The sequence below is a fragment of the Erinaceus europaeus genome, chromosome 2 (genome assembly GCF_950295315.1).
Source record: "Erinaceus europaeus chromosome 2, mEriEur2.1, whole genome shotgun sequence".
In the NCBI taxonomy this organism is placed as follows: Eukaryota; Metazoa; Chordata; class Mammalia; order Eulipotyphla; family Erinaceidae; genus Erinaceus; species Erinaceus europaeus.
Genome location: NC_080163.1, coordinates 4,065,333 through 4,090,063, shown reverse-complemented (window position 1 = coordinate 4,090,063; position 24,731 = coordinate 4,065,333). Strand labels below are relative to the sequence as shown.

The following is a 24,731-nucleotide window of genomic DNA, read 5'->3' as shown; positions in this document are numbered from 1 at the left end:
AAGCATCGGACTCTCAAGCATGAGGTCCTGAGTTCAATCCCCAGCAGCACATGTACCAGAGTGATGTCTGGCTCTTTCTCTCTCCTATGTTTCTCATTAATAAACAAATAAAATATTTTTTAAAGGAAATAAATAAATATTAGAAAGAAGAAGAAATAACATATCTAAGGGCAGGTCAAATAGTTCACTGGGTAATGCGCTGTTCTGCTGTGTGTGACCCAGTTCGAGCTCTGGCTCCACCGCATTGAAAGAAACTTTGGTGCCCTCCCTCCGCCCCGTCCATCTCTATTTAAAATAAGTAAAGGGGTTGGGTGGTGGCACATCTGGCTGAAAGCACACGTTACCGAGGGCCTAGGTTCAAGCCCCAAGTCCCCATCTACATGAGGAAGCTTCACAAGCAGTGAGGCAGGTCTGCAGGTGTCTCTATTTCTCTTTCCCTCTCTATCTCCCCATTCCATCTCAGTTTCTCTGAGTCTCTATCCAATAAATAAATATTTTAAAAGAATATGGGGGGAGAGAGTCCGGCGGTAGCGCAGCAGGTTAAGCGCACGTGGTGCAAAACGCAAGGATGGGCTGAAGGATCCCGGTTCGAGCCCCGGCTCCCCACCTGCAGGGGAGTCGCTTCACAGGCGGTGAACATGTCCGCAGGTGTCTGTCTTTCTCTCTCCCTCTCTGTCTTTCCCTCCTCTCTCTGTTTCTCTCTGTCCTATCCAACAATGTTGACAACAACAACAGTAATAACCACAACAATAAAATAACAAGGACAACAAAAAGGAATAAATAAATAAATAAATAAATAACATGGGGTGTTGGGAATAGATAGCATAATGATTATACAAAGAGACTCTTATGCCTGAGGCTCCAAAGTCTCAGGTTCAATCCCCTGCATCACCACTGAGCAGCACTCTAGTAAAAAAAAGATTATATATATATATACGCATGCCAGATTGTGGTGCACCTGCTAAGCATACATAGTACATGGTATTAATCGCATGCAAGAATCTGTAGAATGAAATGCCACGCAGCTAGGACGTGGTTCTGCAACAAGACCACTCGCTTTGCAAGTCTGAGGGCCCAGGTTTGATCCCCAGCCCAACATGTGGCCATAACCCTGCCCTCTACATTACGTAAATTAACTCTTTTTAAAAAAATATGTCTTTCTTTTTAAAAAAAAATTATTTATTTTGCCTTTTGTTGCCATTGTTGTCTTTTTATTGTTGTTATAGTTATTGTTGTTACTGATGTCATCGTTGTTAGATAGGACAGCGAGAAATGGAGAGAAAATATGTCTTTCTTTTTTTAAATTTTATTTATTTATTTTGCCTTTTGTTGCCCTTGTTGTCTTTTTATTGTTGTTGTAGTTATTATTGTTACTGATGTTGTTGTTGTTGGATAGGACAGAGAGAAATGGAGAGAGGAGGGGAAGACAGAGAGGGGGAGAGAAAGATAGACACCTGCAGACCTGCTTCACCGCCTGTGAAGCGACTCCCCTGCAGGTGGGGAGCCGGGGTTCAAACCGGGATCCTTATGCCGGTCCTTGTGCTTTGCGCCACCTGCGCTAAACCCACTGCGCCACCGCCCGACTCCGTAAATTAACTCTTTTCGTGCTCTGTGCCTGGCCCCGGCACACACGATTCCATTGCCCTTGGGAGATGTGTTTTCGTTCCTTTGGCTGCAGACAGAGACAGAGACAGAGGGAGGAGGTGAGACACCACAGCTCCAGAGCCTCCCATGTGGTGCTGGGCTTGAATCTCGGCACACTCCTGCCTGCCGAGCTCTCTCCAGTCCAGGAACATGAACTGTTGTTGCTTATGGCACCCGCTCCGTGGCACTGGCTAAGGCAGGCCGGAAGAGCAAATGCCCTCCTGTCTCGCTCCTGTCTAGCTGCCGGTGACATCGTGGGTTCAAACGAGCACGTGGGTTCAGGTCAGCACAGCCCTGCAGCCCAAGGTCCCCGGGGCAGGCCGTGCAGACACCCCACGTTCAGGCTGTGCTTGGAGGGCAGCCACGCAGGGGTTTTGTTTTTCCTTTCTGCAATTGTCTTATTAGTGATTTGACAGTGGCTCACAAGATTGTAAGCTTCTAGGAGGCCTGGTCCAGCCCGCATCAGCCACCCAAGTTCTGTGTCTCCAGTTTGGATGATAGTTTCAAGGAACAGGATTTTCGGTAAAGCAGTTAAGCGGCCGGGGACGGTGATGGCGCACCTGGTTGATGGCGCACCACGTTACAGTGCGCAAGGACCTGGTTTTGAGCCCCTGGTCCCCACCTGCAGGGGAAAAGCTTCACAAGTAGTGAAGCAGGGCTACAGGTGTCTCTGTCTCTTTCCCTCTCTATCTCCCCTCCCCTCTCAATTTCTCTCTGTCTCTATCCAATGAGGGAAAAAGCGAAGTTAAGCTGATTTTTTTTCTCTCTTCCCCCACAGCTCCGGCCAGCTCTGGTTTATGGTTTATGCTGGGGACTGAAACTGGGACTCTGAAGATTCAGACGTGAGAGTTTCTTTTGCATGACCATTATGCTGTTTCCCCTGCCCAGTTAAGCTGCTTTTTACAGGAATAAAGTAAGTAGATCATAGTGATAAAGCATCTTGGGAGTCAGGCGGTAGCGCAGCAGTGAAGCGCAGGTGGTGCAAAGCAGAAGGACCTGTGTAAGGATCCTGGTTCAAGCCCCCGGCTCCCCACCTGCAGGGGAGTCGCTTCACAGGCGGTGAAGCAGGCCTGCAGGTGTCTGTCTTTCTCTCCCCCTCTCTGTCTTCCCCTCCTCTCTCCATTTCTCTCTCTCCTATCCAACAATGACAACATCAATAACAACAATAATAACAACAACAATAAAACAACTAGGGCAACAAAAAGGGAAAATGAAAAAATATTTTTTAAAAAAAAGAATCTTAGAGGGCGGTCCAGGAGATGACTCAGTGGATAAAGCACTGGACTCTAGGGCATGAGGTCCCGAGTTCAATCCCCAGCAGCACATGTACCAGAGTGATGTCTGGTTCGTTCTCTCTCTCTCTCCTATCTTGCTCATTTAAAAAAAAAATTAACTTTATTTATTGGATAGACTGCCAGAAATTGACAGGGAAGTGGGGGATAGGGAGGAAGTGAGACAGAGAGACACCGGCAGCCCTACTTCACCACTTGCAAAGCTTTCCCCCTGCAGGTGGGGACCGGTGGGTCGAACCCAGGTCCTTGCACATTATAACATGTGCGCTCAGCCAGGTGTGCCACCACCCCTATCTTTCTCATTAATAATTAAATAAATAAAATCTTAAAAAAAAAAAAAGATAAATCCAAAGTGATATTTGGAGAATCTCCCATTAATAGGAAAACAAAAATTAAAAAAAAAAAAAAAAAGAATTTTAGAGGTGGAGAATTGGCTGAAGAGACTGTGATGATCACTTATGTTAAAATTAGAGTTAAAGTCAAGGGCTCGCAGAGGGTGTTTTGTTTTGTTTTCCTAACTGCCACAAGCGTTATCACTGGGCTCAGTGCCTGCACAGCTAATCTTCTGCTCCTGAAGACTTTTTTTTTTTTTTCAGAGAAATTGACAGGGAAGGAGGAGCTAGAATGGGAGAGAGAGAGAGGGAGGGAGGGAGAGAGAGAGAGATCTGCAGCCCTGTTTCACCACTCGAAAAGCTTCCTCCTGCAGGTGGAGACGGGCTTGAACCAGGGTCCTTGCACATGGCAGTATGTGTGTTTCTAACCAGGTGCACCACCATGTGGCCTCCCCAAGAAGTCTTCTTGCCAGAAAAACAAAAAGCCAAATCTGGCCATGAGTTTACAGAAGGAAAAAGAGAGGGAGACTTGAAATGCAGGACGTAGCACGATTGGTACAGTGACAGGCTCTCAGGCACGAGGTCCTGAGCTCAGCTCCCCCGTCCCTATGCCAGACGGGTGCTCCGGTCCCCAATCCTCCCCTCCCTCTCCCTCTCTCTCTCTCCCAAAGAGCTTTTTTTTTTTTTTAATAATCTTTTGAGAATATTTTATGTATTGAATGTTGACAGAGAAATGGGAGGTGAAGGGGAGGTAGAGAGGGTGAAGACAGAGATATACCTGGAGTACTGTTTCCCTTACAAACTTTCCCCTTACGAGTGGGGACGGGGCTGAAATCTGGATCCTTTGTTAATAGGGGCACTCAGCAATGTTGGAACCGAGACCATCTGCAGACTACATTGTTGTAAACAACCGAGGAGCTTCTAATGGAGCACAGGTGACCTGCAGTGGCTACAGTGTTGAACTCCCAAGCATGAGGTCTTGAGTTCCATCTCTGGCATAGCATGTGCCACATCTGATTCTCTCTCTCTCTCTCTGTCTCTCTGTCTCTCTCTCTCTCTACCAGAGCACAGCTCAGCTCTGGCTTATGGTGATGTGAGGGACTGAATTTGGGACCTGAGAACCTCAGGAATGAAAGTCTGTTTGCGTAACCATTATGCTACCTACCCCCATCCCCATGTCTGATTCTGTTTCTCTTTCTCTCACTTGCATGTCAATATCTGAATACTTTTTTCCCTTTCTAATTTTTATTAAATAAGACAGAGAGAAATTGAGAGAGGACAAGGAGACAGTCTGAGAGGGGGAGAGAAAGAGAGACACCTGCAGACTTGCTTCACGGCTCAGGAAGTGGGCCCCCTGCAGGTGAGGAGTGGGGTCTTGATCCTTCTGCTTGGTAATATGTGCGCTTAAGCTTAATACGGGCACTCAGCAATGGGTGTGCAACTGCTTTATCCCCCATAAATGAGTTTGTTTTTTTTTCACTCCAGGGTTTTTGCTGGCACTCGGGTTTTTGCTGGCGCTCGGTGCCAGTACTGCAAATCCACTGCTTCTGGTGGCTTTTAAAAAAAATTTTTATAGTATAGGGCAGAGAGAAATTGAGAGGTGAGGGGGAAATAGAGAGGGAGAGAGAAAGATAGATACCTACAGACATGCTTCACCACTTGTGAAGAGATCCCCCTGCAGGTGGGGAGCTGGGGACATGAACCGGGATCCTTGAGAGGGTACTTGCACTTCGCACTTTTTTAAATGGACCACAGGCCTAGAACATATCACGGGAGAAGATCTCAGTGCCCTTGGCTTTGGTGATGACTTCTGAGATCCAACACCAAAAACAGAACCCATGAGAAAGGGGGAGAGAAAAGCAGAGAACGGGGGTCGGGTGGTAGCGTAGCAGGTTAAGCACACATGGCGCAAAGTGCAAGAACTGGCGGGTTCGAGCCCCCGGCTCCCCACCTGCAGGGGAGTCACTTCACAGGCGGTGAAGCAGGTCTGCAGGTGTCTGTCTTTCCCCCCTCTGTCTTCCCCTCCTCTCTCCATTTCTCTCTATCCTATCCAACAACGACATCAACAACAACAACTAATAACCACAATGATAACACAGCAAGGGCAACAAAAGGGAAAATATATGGCCTCCAGGAGCACTGGATTCATGGTGCAGGCACCGAGCCCCAGCAACAAGCCTGGAGGCAAAAAAAAAGAAAAAGAAAAAAAAAAGACAATACTGGACTTTATTAAAATGAGACGTTTCGGAGCCATGAAAAATACTATCCAGAGAGTGAAAAGACGAGCCAAAGGTAGGATACATCCTCAAACATATCTGACAGCAGATCTTATCACGGCCAAGACACAAAGCCCTCTCTCTCTCTCTGCTGCTCGCTCCATGGCTTCCCTCAGCAAGGCAAAACTGAAATCTGGCTGTACAACAGATCACCTGCCTGGCTGCCTTCCTGCCTTCCTTCTTTTATTTTATTTTGCTTCCAGGCTTTTGCTGGGGCCTCAACTCCTGACAGCTGTCTGTCTGTCTATCCGTCTGTCTATCTGTCTGTCTGTCTCTAACAAAAGGCAGGGTGGTCCGGGAGGTGGCGCATGAGGCCCACACTCTACTTTGGGTCTGTGTCTTCTCCGAAGTCAATCTGTACGTTTCTTTCTTGGCTTGTCTGAGGTCGGTGGGTAGTGGGTGAAGATTCAGAAAGAATAAGGATTATCAGGAGCAGGCTGGGGAGACAGCATGATAGTTCTGCAAATGACTTCCATGCCTAAGGCTCCAAGGTCCCAGGTTCAATCCCCAGCACCAACATCAGCCAGAGCCGAGCAGTGCTGTGGTAAAAAAAATTATATATATATATATATATATATATATATATATATAGAGAGAGAGAGGGAGTCAGGCTGTAGCGCAGTGGGTTAAGCGCACGTGGCGCAAAGCACAAGGACCGGCACAAGGATCCTGGTTCGAGCCCCCGGCTCCCCACCTGCAGGGGAGTCGCTTCACAGGCGGTGCAGCAGGTCTGCAGGTGTCTGTCTTTCTCTCCTCTCTCTGTCTTCCCCTCCCCTCTCTATTTCTCTCTGTCCTATCCAACAACAACGACATCAGTAACAACAACAACTACAACAACAAAAAACAAGGGCAACAAAAGGGAAAATAAAATAAATATATATATATTAAAAATAATAATAATAACTTGCAAAATGAAGAAGGAGGAGGGGGAGGAGGAAAGAAAAGAAAAAGAAATGAAGAAGTGGGTTGGAGAGACAGCTGACTGAGATTCCCTCCTCTGTGTGAGATTCAGGTCCAAACACCATCACAGGGGGGAGGCTCCAGTGCTGTCACTGTTGCTGTCTCTCTCTCGTTCCCTCTCTCTTTTTCCTCCAGGGTTATGTCAATGGGGCTTGATGCCAGCAATACAAATCCACTACTCCGGGAGGCCACTTTTCCTCTTTTTTTTTTTCCCCATTTTATTTATCAGGACAAAGAGAAATTGAGAGGGGAGTGGGAGACAGGGAGGGAGAGAGGAAGCTAGACACCTGTAGCCCTGCCTCGCCACTTGTGAAGCCTCCCCCCCTGCAGACGGGGAGCCAGGGGTTCGAACATGGGTCCTTAGCAGATCCTTGCATTTAGAGCTGTGTGCACTTAACTGGGTGTGCCACTGCCCGACTGCTCTTTCCATCTCTCTCCAGTGTCAAACCAGTCTCTCTCTCTCTCTCTCTCTCTCTCTCTCTCTCTCACACACACACACACACACACACACACACACACACACACGGAGGCAGCGTTTGGGGTCTGAGAGCGGGGGTCTCACCCTTCCACTCCAGGTTCCCGCGGCCCCTCTCCCGATGGCCCAGCAGGCGCTCGTGGCAGGAGTAGAGCAGGAAGGTCTTCTCCTGGTTCACGGTCTCCGGGTTCTGAGACCACTTTTTGGCGATGCCATAGGCCTCGGGCCAGTCCCCAGTCCAGTTGCCCAAGTAGGGGTCGAACGTCATCAAGTCCTCACCATTCAGGGCGAACTTGGCCACGGGCACTGACTTGTTGTCAGAACCCACCTCACAGCCCAGCAGCCCCTGCAACGTGTGGGACCCTGGGGCCCAGAATGGGTGAGTGGCCGCCCTGTGCCCCTGATCCAGGGGGTCCCCCAAACCCTCCTCCCTCAGACCCAATGCCCCTCCTTCCTCAGATTGAGGGTCCCCCAGTGCCTACTCCATCATAGCCAGGAGTACCCCAGCCCCTCCTCCCTCAGGCCCAGGGCTCCTCCCAGCCCCTCCTCCATGCAGACTTAGGGGACCCCTAGATCTTCCTCCCTGAGGCCCAGGGGTCCCCCCAGCCCCTCTTCCATGCAGATTAGAGGTCCCCCAGTCTCTTCCCCCTCAGGCCCAGGGGTCCCCCAGGCCCTCCCCCCTCAGGCCCAGGGGTCCCCAGCCCCTCCCCCCTCAGGCCCAGGTCTCCCCAGCCCCTCCCCCCTCAGGCCCAGGGGTCCCCAGCCCCTCCCCCCTCAGGCCCAGGGGCAGGGTCTCACTTCCTTGCTCCAGGACAGTCAAAGCATCAAGGAAGAGCCGCTGCTTCTCCCTCAGGTCTAAGGTCTCCTTCTCCCAGTACCAGGACACCTGGTTCTCCCAGACCCAAGCCCCGCACGGCTCGGCCTGGGCCCGCACGTTGCTGTAGCTCAGGTACTGCTGAGGACCCAGCCAGCCCGACACCCAGAAGGTGGGGGCCCCGGGGCCGGGGTTGGTCACGGCCGTCATGTGGTACAGCAGGGCCAGGCGCTTCTCAGCTGTGACAGAGGGGACAGCGTGAGGAGAGCACCCGGCAACACCTGGAGACCGGGGGCAGGCTGGGGGGCGCACAGAGACCCAGAGAGAGAGAGACGGAGGCTGGGGTCTATGGGGTGGTGCACCCAGTTAAGCATAGTGCCGCGCTCAAGGACCCAGGTTCGAGGCCCTGCTCCCCATCTGCTGAGGAAAAGCTTCGCAAGTGGTGAAGCGGGTCTGCAGTAGTTTCTCTTTCTCGCTCACTCTCTCTCTCCCCTTCCTTTTCATTTCTCTCTGTTCTGTTGAATAAAAAAATGGAAAGTGGGGAGTCGGGCGGTAGCGCAGCGGGTTAAGCGCACGTGGCGCAAAGCGCAGGGACCGGCGGAAGGATCCCGGTTCGAGCCCCCGGCTCCCCACCTGCAGGGGAGTCGCTTCACAGGCGGTGAAGCAGGTCTGCAGGTGTCTGTCTTTCTCTCCCCCTCTCTGTCTTCCCCTCCTCTCTCCATTTCTCTCTGTCCTATCTAACAACGACGAAATCAATAGCAACAACAATAATAATTATAGAAACAATGAAAAACAGGGCAACAAAAGAAAAAATTAGAAAAAGAAGGAAAGAAAAGGGGGTCGGGCGGTAGCGCAGCGTGCTAAGCACACGTGGTGCAAAGCGCAAGGGCCGGCATAAGGACCTGGGTTCGAGCCCCCGGCTCCCCACCTGCAGGGAGTCGCTTCACAGGAGGTGAAGCAGGTCTGCAGGTGTCTGTCTTCCCCTCCTCTCTCCATTTCTCTCTGGCCTTCCAACAATGAACAATGACATCAACAACAACTATAACCACAACAAGGCTACAACAACAAGGGCAACAAAAGGGGAAAAAATAGCCTCCAGGAGCAGTGGATTCATGGTGCAGACACTGAGCCCCAGCAATAACCCTGGCGGCAAAAAAAAAAAAAATGAAAAAAATGAAAAGAAAAAAAAAGAGAGAGAGACAAGGGTGGATGGGACGGAGATGGGGGGACAGAGAGAGACAGAGTCTCAGAGAGTGGGGAAACCCAGAGAGAGGGGGGACAGAGATGGGAGCAGAGACCTAGGAAGGGGAAGGGACAGAGACCTAGAGAGAGACAGAGACTGGGGGGGCAGAAATCCAGAGGGGGGGACAGAGACCCAGAGAGAGAGCGAGAGAGAGAGAGAGAGATGGGGAAAAAGACCCAAACAGAGAAAGAGATCAATGGGGGGGACAGAGACCTGAGGGGACAGAGACTCAGAGAAACAGACTCAGAGATGGGGGAATAGAGACCCAGGGGGGCAGTGAGCACAGCACGTGAGCAGGAGAGAGAAGTCAGTCACAACCCCCCCCTCGGCCCGCCCCCGGGCGCCCCTCACCTGCATGCAGGCTCCCGGGTAGGAGGACGAGCAGGAGACCGAGCCCCCAGGGCTGAGGCCGGGGAACCCCCATCCTGAACCCGAGACCTGGGGCGGGAGGGGCCGCGTGACTCCTGGGACCCCCACCCCGCCCCTTCCCCCCTTCGCCGCGGGTGGGGGGCTCGCGAGGAGGGTGACAGCAAGGCTTCCTCCTCGGTGAACTTTCACCCTTTAATTGGGTCCCCGTTGGTTAATTAATTACAGAGTCGCATAGGCTGAGATTTCTTTCCCAAAACACAGTCTTGCCTCCTACTTCAGACCCGGAATCAGGCTTCTAACCCCTCCTCCCAGACCCTCTTCCCTCGGGCCCAAGGTCCCCCCCACAAACCCGCCTACCTCAGGCCCAAGCCCCCCCCCCCAAATACTCCTCCCTCACATCCAGGAGTCCCCCAGCCCCTCATCCCTCACATCCAGGAGTCCCCCCAGCCCCTCCTCCCTGCAGACTATGGGCCCCCAGATCTTCCTCCTTCAAAACCAGGGGTCCCCCAGCCCCTCCTCCCTGCAGACTAGGGGTCCCCCAGCTCTTCCTCCCTCAGACCCAGGGGTCCCCCAGTCCCTCCTCCTTCAGTCCCAGGGGTCCCCCAGCCCCTCTTTCCTGCAGACTTAGGAGTCCCCCAGCTCCTCCTCCCTCGGACCCAGGTCCAGACTTCCTCCAGGTCCTGGGCCTCAGCTGGCTCACCTCACAGCAGCCGGGGTTCCTTCCTGCAGCCCAGGGAGGCTCCCGTGACTGGAGACCCCAGTTCCTCTCTCACATCCTGTCCCGAGACTGCTCCCCACTCCGGGAATCTGCAGCCCCACCCCCGCGCAGGGCACACCCGGGCTCAGGCCCAGCCTGTGTGTCCGCCTGAAACTTCTGCCTTTTTGTTTTTCGTCTAGGTTTCTCCTCCCGTTGGTTTATTTTCAGCCTAATCAGCCACCCACCAGATTCTTGGCCTATTGGGGGAAACAGACCCCAGCAGCAGCCGCAGACTGGGAAATGCAGGGTGCCCTTGGGGTCTCCGCTTACCGCATGGAGCACCCCCAGGCCCGGGCTCCGCCAGTGGCTGTTGGGGTGGTTGTAATGCAAGTTCTCCAGTTACTGCTGCACCGCGGGGTGGTGCTAGCGAGGGTTCAGGAATGAGCTGTCACAGGCCCGCATGGCTCAGGCCCAGCCAGACCAGAGGAGAGAGGCAGAGCGACAGAGAGACCCGCAGAGACAGAGACAGAGAAAGCAGAGGCACCGCACACCACCACTCCATCATCCTGAGTTGCCAGGGCTCGAACTCAGAACCTCTGCCCAGTGAGGTCGCTGTCCCGCTGGGTAAGCTGTCTCCCAGCCACCTCCTGTGACAATAGATAGATGATAGATAGATAGATAGATAGATAGATAGATAGGAAGAAAATTGAGAGGGGGAGGTGAGAGAGACAGAAAGAGAGAGGGAGACACCTGCAGCCCTGCCTCGCCACTTGTGAAACTTTCCCCCAGCAGGTAGGGGACCAGGGGCTTGAACCAGTGTCCTTGTGCACTGTAATATGTATTCTGTGCATCCTCGCCCAGCCCCCCTCCTGTGGTGTCCATATTTGCTCCTTGAAGCTGCTCCCCCAAGGGAACCCTTAGAGCACCCCGCAGTGCGGTCCAAAGGGAGCTCCCGCTTTAGCTCCCTGCTCCTCCCCCAAACATACACACTGCCACATGGGAGCACCAGGTAAAGGGGAAGGAAGTTCCACCAGTTGTGCAGAAGTGCTGCGGTGTTCCTTTCCTTTAGAAAAAAGAAAGAGGGGGAGTCGGGCTGTAGTGCAGCGGGTTAAGCGCACGTGGCGCAAAGCACAGGGACCGGCACAAGGATCCTGGTTCGAGCCCCCGGCTCCCCACCTGCAGGGGAGTCGCTTCACAGGCAGTGAAGCAGGTCTGCAGGTGTCTGTCTTTCTCTCCCCCTCTGCCTTCCCCTCCTCTCTCCATTTCTCTCTGTCCTACCCAACAATGATGACATAAATAACAACAACAATAATAACCACAACAAGGGCAACAAAAGGAAATAAATAAATATTTTAAAAAGATAGAAAAAAGAAAAAGAGAAGGAAAGAGAGAGAGAGAGAGAGACTGGGAAGACAGCACAGTGGTTCTTTAAAAGACTTTCATGCCTGAGGCTCTAGGCTCCAAGCTCCCAGCACCACTGTCAGCCAGAGCTGAGCAGTGTTCTGGTGTTTCTCTCACCCTAACATTACAATAAAATAAATAGAATGGTTAAAAGAAAGAAAGAAGGAAGGAAGGGAGGAAGGAAGGAAAGAAAGAGATCCACGTGGTGGCACACCTGGTTGAGCACACATGCTACAGTGCACAAGGACCCGGTTTGAGTCCCTGGTCCCCACCTGCAGGGGGAAAGCTTCACACGTGGTGAAGTAGGTCTGTAGGTGTCTCTCTGTCTCTCTCTCTCTATCACCCTCTTCCCTCTCGGTTTCTGGCTGTCTCCAATAAATAAAGAGTTAAAAAAAAAGTTTTTTTAATAAATAAAATAAAAAAGAGGAGGGGGAAAGAAAGATAGACACCTGCAGACTTGTTTCACCACTTGTGAAACGACCCCGTGGGGAGCCAGGTGCTCGAACCAGGATCCTTGTGTTTCAAGCCATCTGCGCTTAACCTGATCTGCTACTTTCTGGCCTCCCATGAAAATCTTTTTAAGATCTCTCTCTCTCTTAGTTTAAAAAAAAAGTTACTATCTTTATTTATTTATTTAATAGAAACACCCAGAAATCGAGATGGAAGGGGGAGATAGAGACAGATAGAGGAGAGACAGAGACAGAGAGACAGAGACAGAGACCTCTAGCCCTACTTCACCACTCACAGAGCTGGCAGGGACCAGAGGCTTAAACCCAAGTCCTTGTGCATCGGGACTGATGTGCCACCACCCGGCCCCCTCTCTACCCCCCCCCGCTTCTTTCTTGATTTCTGGCTGTCTCTATCCAATGAATAAATAAAGATATATATTTTCTTTTTTTTTAATATTTATTTTATTTATTTATTTATTCTCTTTTGTTGCTCTTGTTGTTTTTTAATTGTAGTTGTTATTGATGTCGTCATTGTTGGATAGGACAGAGAGAAATGGAGAGAGGAGGGGAAGACAGAGAGGGGGAGATAAAGACAGACACCTGCAGACCTGCTTCACCACCTGTGAAGCGACTCCCCAGCAGGTGGGGAGCCGGGGGCTCGAACCGGGATCCTTATGTTGGTCCTTGCGCCACATGCGCTTTGTGCCACGTGCGCTTAACCCGCTGCGCTACCGCCGCCTGACTCCCAATAATTTTTTAAAATTAAAAAAAAAAAAAGTTAACAAGGAGTGGTTGAACTGTGTAGGTACAAAGTCCCAGTAAATGCCTTGATGAAAGAAAGAAAGAAGGAGAGAGGGGGGGGGGGGGAGAAAACCTCCTACAGCTGTTCCCTTGCTCTGACCTTAGAGTCGCCTGTCCAGCCTGTCTGCAGCCCACGCCTGCACTCAGCCCGGTTGCCATAGCCACAAGCCTCAGGGTGGCTCTAGTGCCACCTAGTGGCGTCCCAGTGCTGTGCAGCCCTGCGGCTGCTCTGGGCATCCCCGCGGGACCCCCACCCCTGTGAGCCCCAGCCCGGCACGACCCTGCTCTCTGTCCCTTAGCTTGTGCTAGAAGGTGGTAGTAAGTAGACTCATAGGATAGTCATGCCTTTGTGTCTGGCTTCTTTCACTGAGCTCATTATTCTATTGTTTTTTTTAATTCGTTTTTTTCTTTTTAACTTTAAAAAAAAATTCTTTTTAAAGTTTTTTTTTTTAATTTTCCCTTTTGTTGCCCTTGTTGTTTTAGTTATTATTGATGTCGTCGTTTTTGGATAGGGCAGAGAGAAATGGAGAGAGGAGGGGATGACAGAGAGGGGGAGAGAAAGACAGACACCTGCAGACCTGCTTCACTGCCTGGGAAGCGACTCTCCTGCAGGTGGAGAGCCGGGGGCTCGAACCGGGACCCTTAGGCCCGTCGGTCCTTGCGCTTTGTGCCACGTGCGCCTAACCAGCTGGGCTACCGCCTGCGCTCCCGAATAAATAACTTTTAAATGTTTTATTTATTAAGAAGTCTGGGTGGTAGCACACCAGGCTAAGTGCACTTAGTGTGAAGCGCAAGGATCCCAGTTTGAGTCCCCGGCTTCCCACCTGCAGAGGAGTCGCTTCACAAGTGGTGAAGCAGGTCTGCAGGTGTCTGTCTTTCTCTCCCCTTCTATGTCTTCCCCTCCTCTCTCCATTTCTCTCTGTCCTATCCAATAATAATAATAATAATAATAAAGTTTTTTTAAATTTATTAAGCAGAAAGATACAAGGAGAAAAAAACAGACATCACTCCGGTACATGTGCTGCTGGGGATCAAACTCAGGAACTCATGCTTGAGAATTCAATGCTTTATCCACTGTGCCATCTCCTGGACCATTTATATATATATTTTGCCTCCAGAGTTATCGCTGGGGCTCGGTGGCCACTGCTCCTGGTAGCCACCCTTTCCTATTTTTTGTTACCCTTGTTGCTTTTATTGTTATTGCTGCTGCTGTTGTTGGATAAGACAGAGGGAAATGGAGAGAGGAGGGGAAGACAGAGAGGGAGAGAAAGACAGACACCTGCAGACCTGCTTCACCGCCTTTGAACCTTAATGCAGGTCCTTGCGCTTCACTCAAGTGTGCTTAACCCGCCAGTCTCCAAATAAAATATTTTTAAAAGGCTTATTTATTATGAAAGAGAAAGGGTGAGAGAGAGGGAAAGAAGGGAGGGAGGGAGGGAGAGGGAGCAAGTAGCACACATCACTCTGGCACATGTGATACACATGGGATTAAATTCAGGACCTCATATCTGAGAATCTATTTTATCCATTATGCCACCTTTGGGGTTGCTAATTTATTTTATTTTTTCAATTTTATTTTTTTTAATTTTTTAAATCTTTATTTATTAGATAGAGACAGCCAGAAATGGAGAGGGAAGGGGGTGACAAGAGAGGGAGAGGATAGAGAGACACCTGCAGCCCTGCTTCACAACTCGTGAAGCTTCCCACAACAGATAACTTGTACTTTTATATACGGAAAGGCTTATTGGGGTCGGGCAGTGGCACACCAGGTTTAGTACACTGGTTACAATGCACAAGAATTTGTGTTCAAGCCCCCAGTCGTGGCGCCACCTACTAGGGGAAAAGTTACATGAAGCAAAGCTGCAGGGGTGTGTGTGAGTGTGTGTGTGAGTGTGTGTGTGAGTGTGTGTGTCTGAGTGTGTGTGAGTGTGAGAGTGTGTGTGTATCTGAGTGTGTGTGAGAGTGTGTGTGTGTGTGTGTGTGAGTGTGTGTGTGTGTGAGTGTGTGTGTGAGTGTGAGAGTGTGTGTGTATCTGAGTGTGTGTGAGAGTGTGTGTGTGTGTGAGTGTGTGTGTGTGTGTGAGTGTGTGTGTGAGTGTGTGTGTGTGTCTGAGTGTGTGTGAGTGTGAGAGTGTGTGTGTATCTGAGTGTGTGTGAGAGTGTGTGTGAGTGTGAGTGTGTGTGTGTGAGTATGTGAGTGTGTTGTTTGAGTGTGTGAGTGTGAGTGTTTGTGAGTGTGTCTGTGAGTGTATGAGAGTTAGTGTGTGTATATGTGTGTGTGTGTCTGAGTGAGTGTGTGTGAGTGTGTGAGAGTGTGTTTGTGAGAGTGTGTCTGAGTGAATGTGTGTGAGTGTGTGAGAGTGTGTCTGAGTGAGTGTGAGTGTGTGTATGAGTGTGTGAGAGTGAGTGTGTGTGTGTGTTTGAGTGTGTGTGAGAGTGAGTGTGAGTGTGTGAGTGAGTGTGTGAGAATGAGTGTGTGAGTGTGAGTGTGTGTCTACCTCTTTGTTTTGCCATTCCCTCTTGATTTGTTGTCTCAAAACTATAAATAATAAACAAAATCTAAAAAAGAAAAGCTAATTATTATTTTTTATTTTTTATACTTATTTCCCCTTTTATTGCCCTTGTTTTTTATTGTTGTTGTAGTTACTATTGTTCTTGTTATAGACGTCGTCGTTGTTGGATAGGACAGAGAGAAATGGAGAGAGGAGGGGAAGACAGAGAAGAGGAGAGAAAGACAGACACCCGCAGACCTGCCTCACCGCCTGTGAAGCGACACCCCTGCAGGTGGGGAGCCGGGGGCTCGAACCGGGATCCTTATGCCGGGCCTTGTGCTTGGCGCCACCTGCGCTTAACCTGCTGCGCTACCTCTTGACTCCCATTTTATTTTATTTTTTACCAGAGCACTGTTGGGCTTTGAGCACTGGTGGTGCTGGAAATTGAACCTGAGACCTCTGGGAGGCAAGTCTTTCTGTACTACCTACTATCTCTCTGGCCCAGAAATATTTATTCATTTATTTATTTATTTATTTACTTACTTACTTATTTTTGATAGGACAGAAAGACCCTGGGGGCTGGGGAAGAGGAGAGACTGAGGGAAAGAGACAGAGAGACACCTGCAGCAAGGTTACACTACTCATGAACCTTCCTCCCTGCAGGTGGGGACTGGAGGCTTGAACCTTGATCTTTGCACATTGTAACGAGTGCACTCAACCTGGTGCACTACCTTCTGGCTCCCAAGATACTTTTTTTTTTTTTGGTTTGTTTTTTCCACTTAAAAAACAAAGATTTAATTGGGTGGGGGAGATAGCATAATGATTATGCAAACATACTTTCCAGCCTGGGGTTCCAAAGTCCCAGGTTTAATCCCCTAAACCACCATAAACCAGAGCTAAGCAGTGTTCTAATAAAAAAAAAAATTACATCACACACACACACACACACACACACACACACGACAGAGGAGAGAGAGAGAGAGGACAGGATGGGGCAGCATTCTGGCTTATGTTCTCAGCTTTCCAGATCACATAATTTTTTTTTCTTTCTTTTTACCGGAGCCCTTCTCAGCTCTGGTTTATTTATTGTAGGGATTGAACCTGGGACCTTAACATCTCAGGCGTGAAAGTCTGCTGCATAGCTGCTATACTAGCTCCGCCTGCAGGGGAGTCGCTTCACAAGCGGTGAAGCAGGTCTGCAAGTGTCTGTCTTTTTCTCCCCCTCTCTGTCTTCCCTTCCTCTCTCGATTTCTCTCTGTCCTATCCAACAACAATGACAGCAGTAACAACAATGATAATAACCACCACAACAAGGGCAACAAAAGGGGAAAAAAATAGCCTCCAGGAGCGATGGATTCATGGTGCAGGCACTGAGCCCCAGAAATAACCCTGGAGGAGTAATAATAATAATAATAATAATTTTTCTGCAGTATTTTTCCTCTGGGACTTCATGCCTGAGGATTCTACTGCTCTTGATGGACTCTTTTCTCTCTTTCTTTCTCTCCTCTTTTTTTTAGGCAGAAGTAAAGGAAAAAAGAGATGGGAGGCAGAGGGTAGATAGCATGATGTTTGTGCAGACAGACTCGCATGCCTGAGACTCCCAACGTCCCAGGTTTAATCCCCTGCTCCACCATAAACCAGAACTGAACAGTGTTCTGGTAAAAAAGAAAAGAAGAGAAAAGAAAGGAAAAGAAAAGAGAGATTCTGGGGGTCAGGCGATGGCGCAGTGGCTTAAGCACATGTGGCACAAAGCGCAGGGACCGGCTGAAGGATCCTGGTTTGAGCCCCCGGCTCCCCACCTGCAGGGGAGTCGCTTCACAGGCGGTGAAGCAGGTCTGCAGGTGTCTGTCTTTCTCTCCCCCTCTCTGTCTTCCCCTCCTCTCTCCATTTCTCTCTGTCCTATCCAACAACGACGACATGAACAATGGCAATAATAATAACCACAACGAGGCTACAACAACAAGGGCAACAAAAGGGGGGAAAAATGGCCTCCACGAGGGGTGGATTCATGGTGCAGGCACCAAGCCCAGCAATAACCCTGGAGGAACCAAAAAAAAAAAAGAAAGAAAGAAAGAAAGAAAAGAGAGATTCTGTTTCAAGAGAGACTCTTTTCATAGCCATTATGCTATCTACCCTCTGCCCACTGTTAGTATTATTATTATTGTTGTTGTTGTTACTGCTATTGGATAGGACAGAGAGAAATTGCAAGAGGGGTAGACAGAGAGGGAAAGAGAAAGAGAGGCACCTGCAGACCTGCTTCACCACTTGCAAAGCTACCCCCTGCAGGTGGGGAGCCGGGGACTTGAAACAAGGGAGGAGTGAAAGACAGAGTAGGGTCACCATAGCACTGCTCCTCCACCGGTGAAGCTACCCCCACTTGGTGTCCTACAGCCGGGGGGGGTGTGGGGCTGAACCCAGATCCACAAACAAGGTGCACTCTACCTCCTAGGCCCCCAGAGAGACCAAGTTGAAGAGGCCTTTGACTCACAAGCTTGTCGGAGGATGGGTGAAGTCCGAGGGGACGGCTGAGGCTGCAGCTCGGAGACGAACGTGCCCTCCAAGTTCAAATGCAAGGACCGTGGCTGCTCTGGCAGGAGGGATCCAAAGGCAGGGCTCCCGGAGGAGGTCAGAGATCTTTCTCTGGCTTTCTTCTGGTCGTTGTTACCAAACCCAGCTCCCTACTCCCAGCTCAGGTGGGTTCAGGGAGAGAGAGGAGGCTTGGTGGGGCAAAGAAACACAGCTTCATTCGGACGTCAGTGATCTCAGGAGTCCATCTTTCTCTCAGGCTGGAGTTCGGGGGGTTTATAAAGGGTGGCGGGTCAGTGGGGGGGGTAGAGGTGGGGTGGTGGGATGGAGTCGTCACACTGGCGTCCGTCTGGCTGGAAGGACACCTGTCACGAGGAATGAAATGTCTGGGGCCCTGCGGTCTGTGGCCTGTAAGACTCCGAGATAAGATTCTTAGGCAATACTTCTCTCCCAGGCCGGCTACGTGGCCGGCTTCTCTGGAACATTTCTTAGTGTCAGGAGACGAGGCAAAAGGTCAGAGGGACAGGGGGACAGGAGAAGATGGAGCCCCTGTGGGGACAGCAAGGTGGAGTCTGCGACAGCTGCTCTCCAGCTCTGGCAGGGCTACACCAGGAGGAAGACGGCTTTATTCCAAACTCATTTATTCCAAACTTATTTGCTTCCAGGGTTATGGCTGGGGCTTGGTACCTGCACTACAAATCCATTGCTCCTGAAGGCCATCTTTTTCCCAATTTTGTTGGCGTTGCTGTTATTATTTATTTATCTTTTTACCGGAGCACCGTTCAGATCTGGCTTATGATGGTGTGGGAGATTGAACCTGGACTTTGGAGCCTTGGGCATGAGAGACTCTTTTTTCATAGCCATTATGCCATCTACCCTCTGCCCACTGTTAGTATTATTATTGTTGTTGTTGTTACTGCTATTGTTGGCTTGGACAGAGAGAAATTGAAAGAGGGGAAGACAGAGAGGGAAAGAGAAAGAGAGACACCTGCAGACCTGCTTCGCCGCTTGCAAAGCCACCCCCCTGCAGGTGGGGAGCCGGGAGCTTGAAACAGAATCCTTGTTCCAATCCCTGCGCTTCACGTTATGTGCGCTTAACCCTGTGCACGACCGTCCAACCCCCAAATTAGCTTTATGGTGGGGGAGATGGAATCGGGGCCTCATTCCTGAATGATGCCATTGCTTTGAGCTGCTCTTTCATTCAGAGAGAGAGGTACAGAGAGAGAGAGAGAGATGGGGCCAGGTGGTGGTGCACCTGGTTGAGCGCATGTTATAGTGGGTTTTTTTGTTTGTTTGTTTTTTATATTTTATTTGTATTTATTTATTCCCTTTTGTTGCCCTTGTTGTTTTATTGTTGTAGTTATTATTGTTGTCATTGTTGTTGGATAGGACAGAGAGAAATGGAGAGGAGAGGGGGAAGACAGAGAGAGAGAGAGAAAGATAGACACCTGCAGACCTGTTTCACCGCTTGTGAAGCAACTCCCCTGCAGGTGGGGAGCCAGGATCCTTATGCGGGTCCTTGTGCTTAGCGCCACCTGCGCTTAACCCATTGCGCTACAGCCCAACTCCCCATGTCATAGTGTGTTGTTTTCGACAGGTTATGTTGCCCTGGAGGAAGTATTTATGTAAATGTAAAAGTGATTTATGTAAATAGACCAAAGCTTTGAATGGGATTAAATATATCCCTATATAGGCATATGGTTAAGCAGAAGCCAGGGGGAGCTGGCATACTATCCAACATCTCCCCCTTTCTTTTTAACTAATGGCCATTGTGTGGTGAACAGAAACCTTTATCGTATAGGCGTTTTCAAAAGAACTGGCATAAGACATGGAAAACAAAATAGACGAGCAGCAATAACCAGTGTGATGCCAAGGGGAGCTTTTCTTGTCTCAAAGGGCAAGGCCTAGCAGGCGAAAGGGCATTTCTTGCCTCTGGGAACACTTCATGCCTCTGGGGGCATCTCTTGCCTCAAAGGGCGTTTCCTGCATCTGTGGGTATAACCTAATAAGGAGGGGGAGTTTTCTGTCTCTGTGGACAGAGCCTGCAGGCGAGGGAACATGGTCTATAAAGTCTCAATGCAATTGGCTGAAGTTAGTCTTTGAGAAACACAGCAGCGTGTACCAGTAAGTCCGATGGAGGTGTCAGTCCAAAGTAGCCGACCACAGAAGAAAATGCCAGGGGATGAAACGCTGCACATCTGTCTTGATGGGGAATGTTGGCCACCAGAATTCTGCTTTTCTGTAGAGAGTGAGCTTTGGAGTCTGTGAATCTGTTTCTTCAGGTCGTGCCAGGTCACCTCATTGGTTTCCGGGGGTGTGTTGTAGTCATTCCACCTTGTGGGCGATGTCAGAGAACAGGATCCAAATGGATTTCCAGGAATTCCATTTGAGTAGATGCTTTTTCATGTGAAGACTTGACAGCTGAAATTCACTTACTTGTCAAACAAAACTTGTAGCAGATTAGAAGTTTACTATAATTGATAACTCCATTATAATTGGAAGTCCTTTCTAGTATGATTTTAAGGTTGTTTAAACAGTTTAAACTCAATAAAATGAGGAAAGGTAAACAGAAGAACCACGGTTAAAAGCCTCAGGCATGAGAATAACTAACATAATCATTGCACTATCTGTCCCACCCATAACTCATACAGTTTTCAGGATTAAACGTTTCAGATTCATGTCAAGACATAAAAGAGAAATCAAAGGAGGAAAAAAACAATTTTTTTGGATTGTTTCTGGATGTCTCTAGAAATCATGGCTGCGTCCAGCATTTTTTTTTAAGTCAATGTCAAACAAAAATTCAGTCATTCAAATCATTCTCTTATGAAACGCAACTTGAACCAGATTATCAAGATCTCACCATGTAGGATTAAGAATCCCCAGAGGACGTCCTAGTCCAAAAAGGTCCTCGAAATTCCATTTAGGGTGCTTCTGACTGTTCCTGCTGGGTTGCTTCAGGCACCCATTTTTAAAAGCGGCTTCCCATCGAAGAAAGAATCCAATCAGGAGAGTAGAACTAGCCACGTGTCTCCATACTTGGGAACTGCCAGGGTACTGGAGAATGCTCCTCAAACTAGAGTAGTCCTTCTCCATGGGGAACATTCGAGAAGAAGTCCAGAAAGTCCCAGTGGAAATCCCCATGCATATCCCAAGGTCTACAATCACGGTTATAAAGAACCAAATTGTGGCCCAGAGCAAAATGTAGTCCTTTTCCTCAGGAAACATGGGAGAGGGAATCCAGAAAGTCCAAGGAGAAATCTCCGTGCATCACCCAAGCTCTATGATTAGGGTCATAATAAACCAAAGTTCCCAGACAGGGAAACAAAGTGTGGCCCAGAGCAAAATGTTCCAGAGACAGAGTAACTGTCTCATGATGAAACAGTAGAGGCTTTGGCAAACCTCTTCATAAGTAGAAGAGAAGACCATAGTGCATAGGTAGGCAAAGTCTTCACTTATCTGGGAGTTGCGCAGGTCCGGTCCCACGTTGGGCGCCATATGTTGTTTTCGCCGGGCTGGCTTCACAGGCAGGTAACAGATGACCAGGGACTCATGGCTGGGTTGTAGGCAGTATCTCTTTATTCATGCAGGACGCAGCACAATCTAAGACGAAGCTAAGCTAAACTCAAGGTAAAGTACCCTAAAACTCACAATGCTGTCTTTATATATACTTGCCAAGTAGGGTGGAAACAGGATGTGACATAGAGAGGGTGAAGAGAAAAGTGACTGGTGAAAATCAGAGTGTGACAAGGAGGGGGTGGAGCAGGTGAGAATCCTATCACTGAACCACCAATGCCCTCGAGGAAGTGCTTTATGTAAATGCAAAAGTGATTTATGTAAATAGACCAAAGCTTTGAATGGGATTAAATCTATCCCTATATAGGCATATGGTTAAGCAGAAGCCAGGGGGAGCTGGCATACTACCCAACAATAGTGTTTAAGGACCCAGGTTCCAGCCCCTGGTCCCCACCTGCAGGGCAAATTTTTGTGAGTGATGGAGCAGGGCTGCAGGTGTCTATCTGTCTCTCCCTTTCTATCTGCTCCTTCCATCTCAATTTCTGGCTGTCTCTATCCAATAGATAAAGATAATAAAAAAATTAAAAAGAGAGAGAGAGCCACTAAAGTTTCAGCACCAAAATTCCCTATTTTATTTATTTATTTATTTATTTTATTCCTTTTGTTGCCCTTGTGGTTTTATTGATGTAGTTATTATTGATGTCATTGTTGTTGGATAGGACAGAGAGACATGGAGAGAGGAGGGGAAGACAGAGAGGGGGAGAGACAGACAGACACCTGCAGACCTGCTTCACCGCCTGTGAAGCGACTCCCCTGCAGGTGGGGAGCCGGGGGCTCCAACCAGGGTCCTTCCGTTGGTCCTTGTGCTTAGCGCCACCTGCGCTTAACCCGCTGCGCTACCACCTGACTCCCAAAAGTTCCCTATTTAAGTAGCACCTCCCCTATGGTGATGGGGCTTAAGCCTGGATCACCCACATGGCAAGGCATGCACTCTACCTGGTGAGTTTTCTCCTAGATCCTTTCTGCAGTCTCACCAGGGCTTCATGCTTGCATGATCCCCCATCCTGGAAGAATATATATATATATATATTCAACAACAGTAATAATGTATTTATATTAATAAGAGTGAGAGAGAGGGGGAGAGAGAGAAAGAAAGAGAGCAGAGTCCGATTTGAAGACAGCATAAAGATTATGCAAAGAGGGAGTCGGGTGGTAGCGCAGCGGGTTAAGTGGCTCAAAGCACAAGGACTGGCATAAGGATCCCGGTTTGAGCCCCCGGCTCCCCACCTGCAGGGGAGTCACTTCACAGGCGGTGAAGCAGGTCTGCAGGTGTCTGTCTTTCTCTCCCCCTCTCTGTCTGCCCCTCCTCTCTCCATTTCTCTCTGTCCTACCCAACAACGACATCAGTAACAACAGCAGCAACAATAAAAAGACAACAAGGGCAACAAAAGGAAAATAAATAAATTTTTAAAAAGATTATGCAAAAAGACTTTCTTTTTTTTTTTCTTCTCCAGGGTTATTGCTGGGCTCGGTGCCTGCACCATGAATCCACTGCTCCTGGAGGCCATTTTTTCCCCCTTTTGTTGCCCTTGTTGTAGCTTCATTGTGGCTATTATTATTGCCCTTGTTGACGCAATTCGTTGTTGGATAAGAGAGAGAGAAATGGAGAGAGGAGGGGAAGACAGAGAAGGGGAGAGAAAGACAGACACCTGCAGACCTGCTTCACCGCCCGTGAAGCGACTCCCTTGCAGGTGGGGAGCCGGGGGTTCGAACCAGGATCCTTCAGCCGGTCCCTGCGCTTTGTGCCACATGCGCTTAACCCGCTGCGCCACCGCCCAACCCCCGCAAAAAGACTTTCATTCCTGAGGCTCCAAGGTTCCAGGTTCAACCCGCAGCTCCACCATCAGCCAGAGCTGAGCAGTGCTCTCATCTCAGTGTATCTTTCCATCTTTCCACTAAAGTAAAATGAACAAATAAATAAATAACAAAAAGAGGGAGTCAGGTTGTAGCACAGGGGGTTAAATGTATGTGGCGAAAAGTGCAAGGACCGCCATAAGGATCCTGGTTCGAGCCCCAGCTCCCCACCTGCAGGGAAGCAGGTCTGCAGGTGTCTGTCTTTCTCTCCCCCTCTGTCTCCCCCCCCATTTCTCTCTGTCTTGTCCAACAACGAAGACAACAAGAATAAGTACAATAAAACAACAAGGGCAACAAAAGGGAATAAATAAATAAATAAACCAAGAATAAAATAAAATAAAAATTAAAAAAATAACAAAAAGAGGGGAAAAAACCTAGCAACCCCTTCTCCCCTCCCCCCCCCCAAAAAAAAAAAAAGCAAAACACAGAGCCGTGCTCAGCTCTGGCTTATGGTGATGGAGATTGAACCTGGGAGCTTGGAGCCTCGGGTATGAAAGCCCCTATGTTTTATTTTACTTTTTTAAAAATAGTGTTATTTATTTATTATTATTATTAATTTATGTAGTGGGGATTAACATTTTACAGTTGACAGTAAATACAATAGTTTGTACATGCATAACATTTCCCAGTTTTCCACATGACAATACAAACCCACTAGGTCTTCTGTCATCCTGTTTCGAACCCTTCCTCCCACCCCATACTACTTGTTTTTAAATTTTATATTTATTTATTTATTTGAATTAAAAATATTTACTTATTTATTCTCTTTTGTTGCTTTTGTTGTTTTATTGTTGTAGTTATTATTGATGTCATTGTTGTTGGATAGGACAGAGAGAAATGGAGAGAGGAGGGGAAGACAGAGAGGGGGAGAGAAAGATAGACACCTGCAGACCTGCTTCACCGCCTGTGAAGCGACTCCCCTGCAGGTGGGGAGCCGGGGGCTCAAACCGGGATCCTTCTGCCGTCCTGGCGTTTTGTGCCACCTGCGCTCAATCCACTGCGCCACCGCCCGACTTCCAATTTATATTTATTTTTAACCAGAGCACTGCTCAGCTCTGGTTTATGGTGGTGAAGGGCATTGAGCCTGGGAGTTCAAGGCCTCAACCAGGAGAGTCTCCGGCTTAACCATTATGCTGTTTCCCCCACCCTTTATTTTATTTTTTAAATATTTAATTTATTTATTAATGAGAAAGATAATAGAGAAAGGACCAGACATCATTCTGGTACATGTGCTGCCAGGGGTTGAACTCGGGACCTCATGCTTGAGAGCCCAGTGTCTTACCCACTGCGCCATCTCCTGGACCACTTAATTTTTAATAGTATGCAGAGATAGTGAGAGTGAAGGGGATGGAGAGATGGAGAGAGAGAGACAGAGATACCTACAACATTGTTTCACTGCTTGAAATCAAGAGGAAAGGGGGAGACAGAGAGGAAGAGAGACACCTGCAGCACTGCTTCACCACTCACAAAGTTTTCCCCTCGCTGGTGGGGTCTGGGGGCTCGAACCTGGACCCTTGCACATTATAACATGTGC

The 24,731-nt window shown here is 49.0% G+C and overlaps 1 protein-coding gene across 5 annotated transcripts in view; it reads right to left on the bottom strand.

The window, feature by feature from the left end:
- FCGRT (Fc gamma receptor and transporter) overlaps positions 1–17,756 on the bottom strand; it is a 28,861-nt gene extending 11,105 nt beyond the window's left edge. Inside the window, exons 1-4 of one of the 5 annotated variants that reach the window (XM_060174619.1) lie at positions 17,733–17,756; positions 9,388–9,474; positions 7,778–8,032; positions 7,067–7,342 (exon numbers count right to left, since the gene is read on the bottom strand). In XM_060174619.1, coding sequence (XP_060030602.1) covers positions 7,067–7,342; positions 7,778–8,032; positions 9,388–9,460 — 604 coding nt within the window. In that variant the 5' untranslated portion in view covers positions 9,461–9,474; positions 17,733–17,756. Of the gene's footprint in view, positions 1–7,066; positions 7,343–7,777; positions 8,075–9,387; positions 9,475–10,105; positions 10,278–10,432; positions 10,497–17,732 lie in introns of those variants that run through there. The other 4 variants (XM_060174600.1, XM_060174614.1, XM_060174590.1 and 1 more) reach the window with 4 other exon arrangements.
- Positions 17,757–24,731: the final 6,975 nt, after the last annotated feature.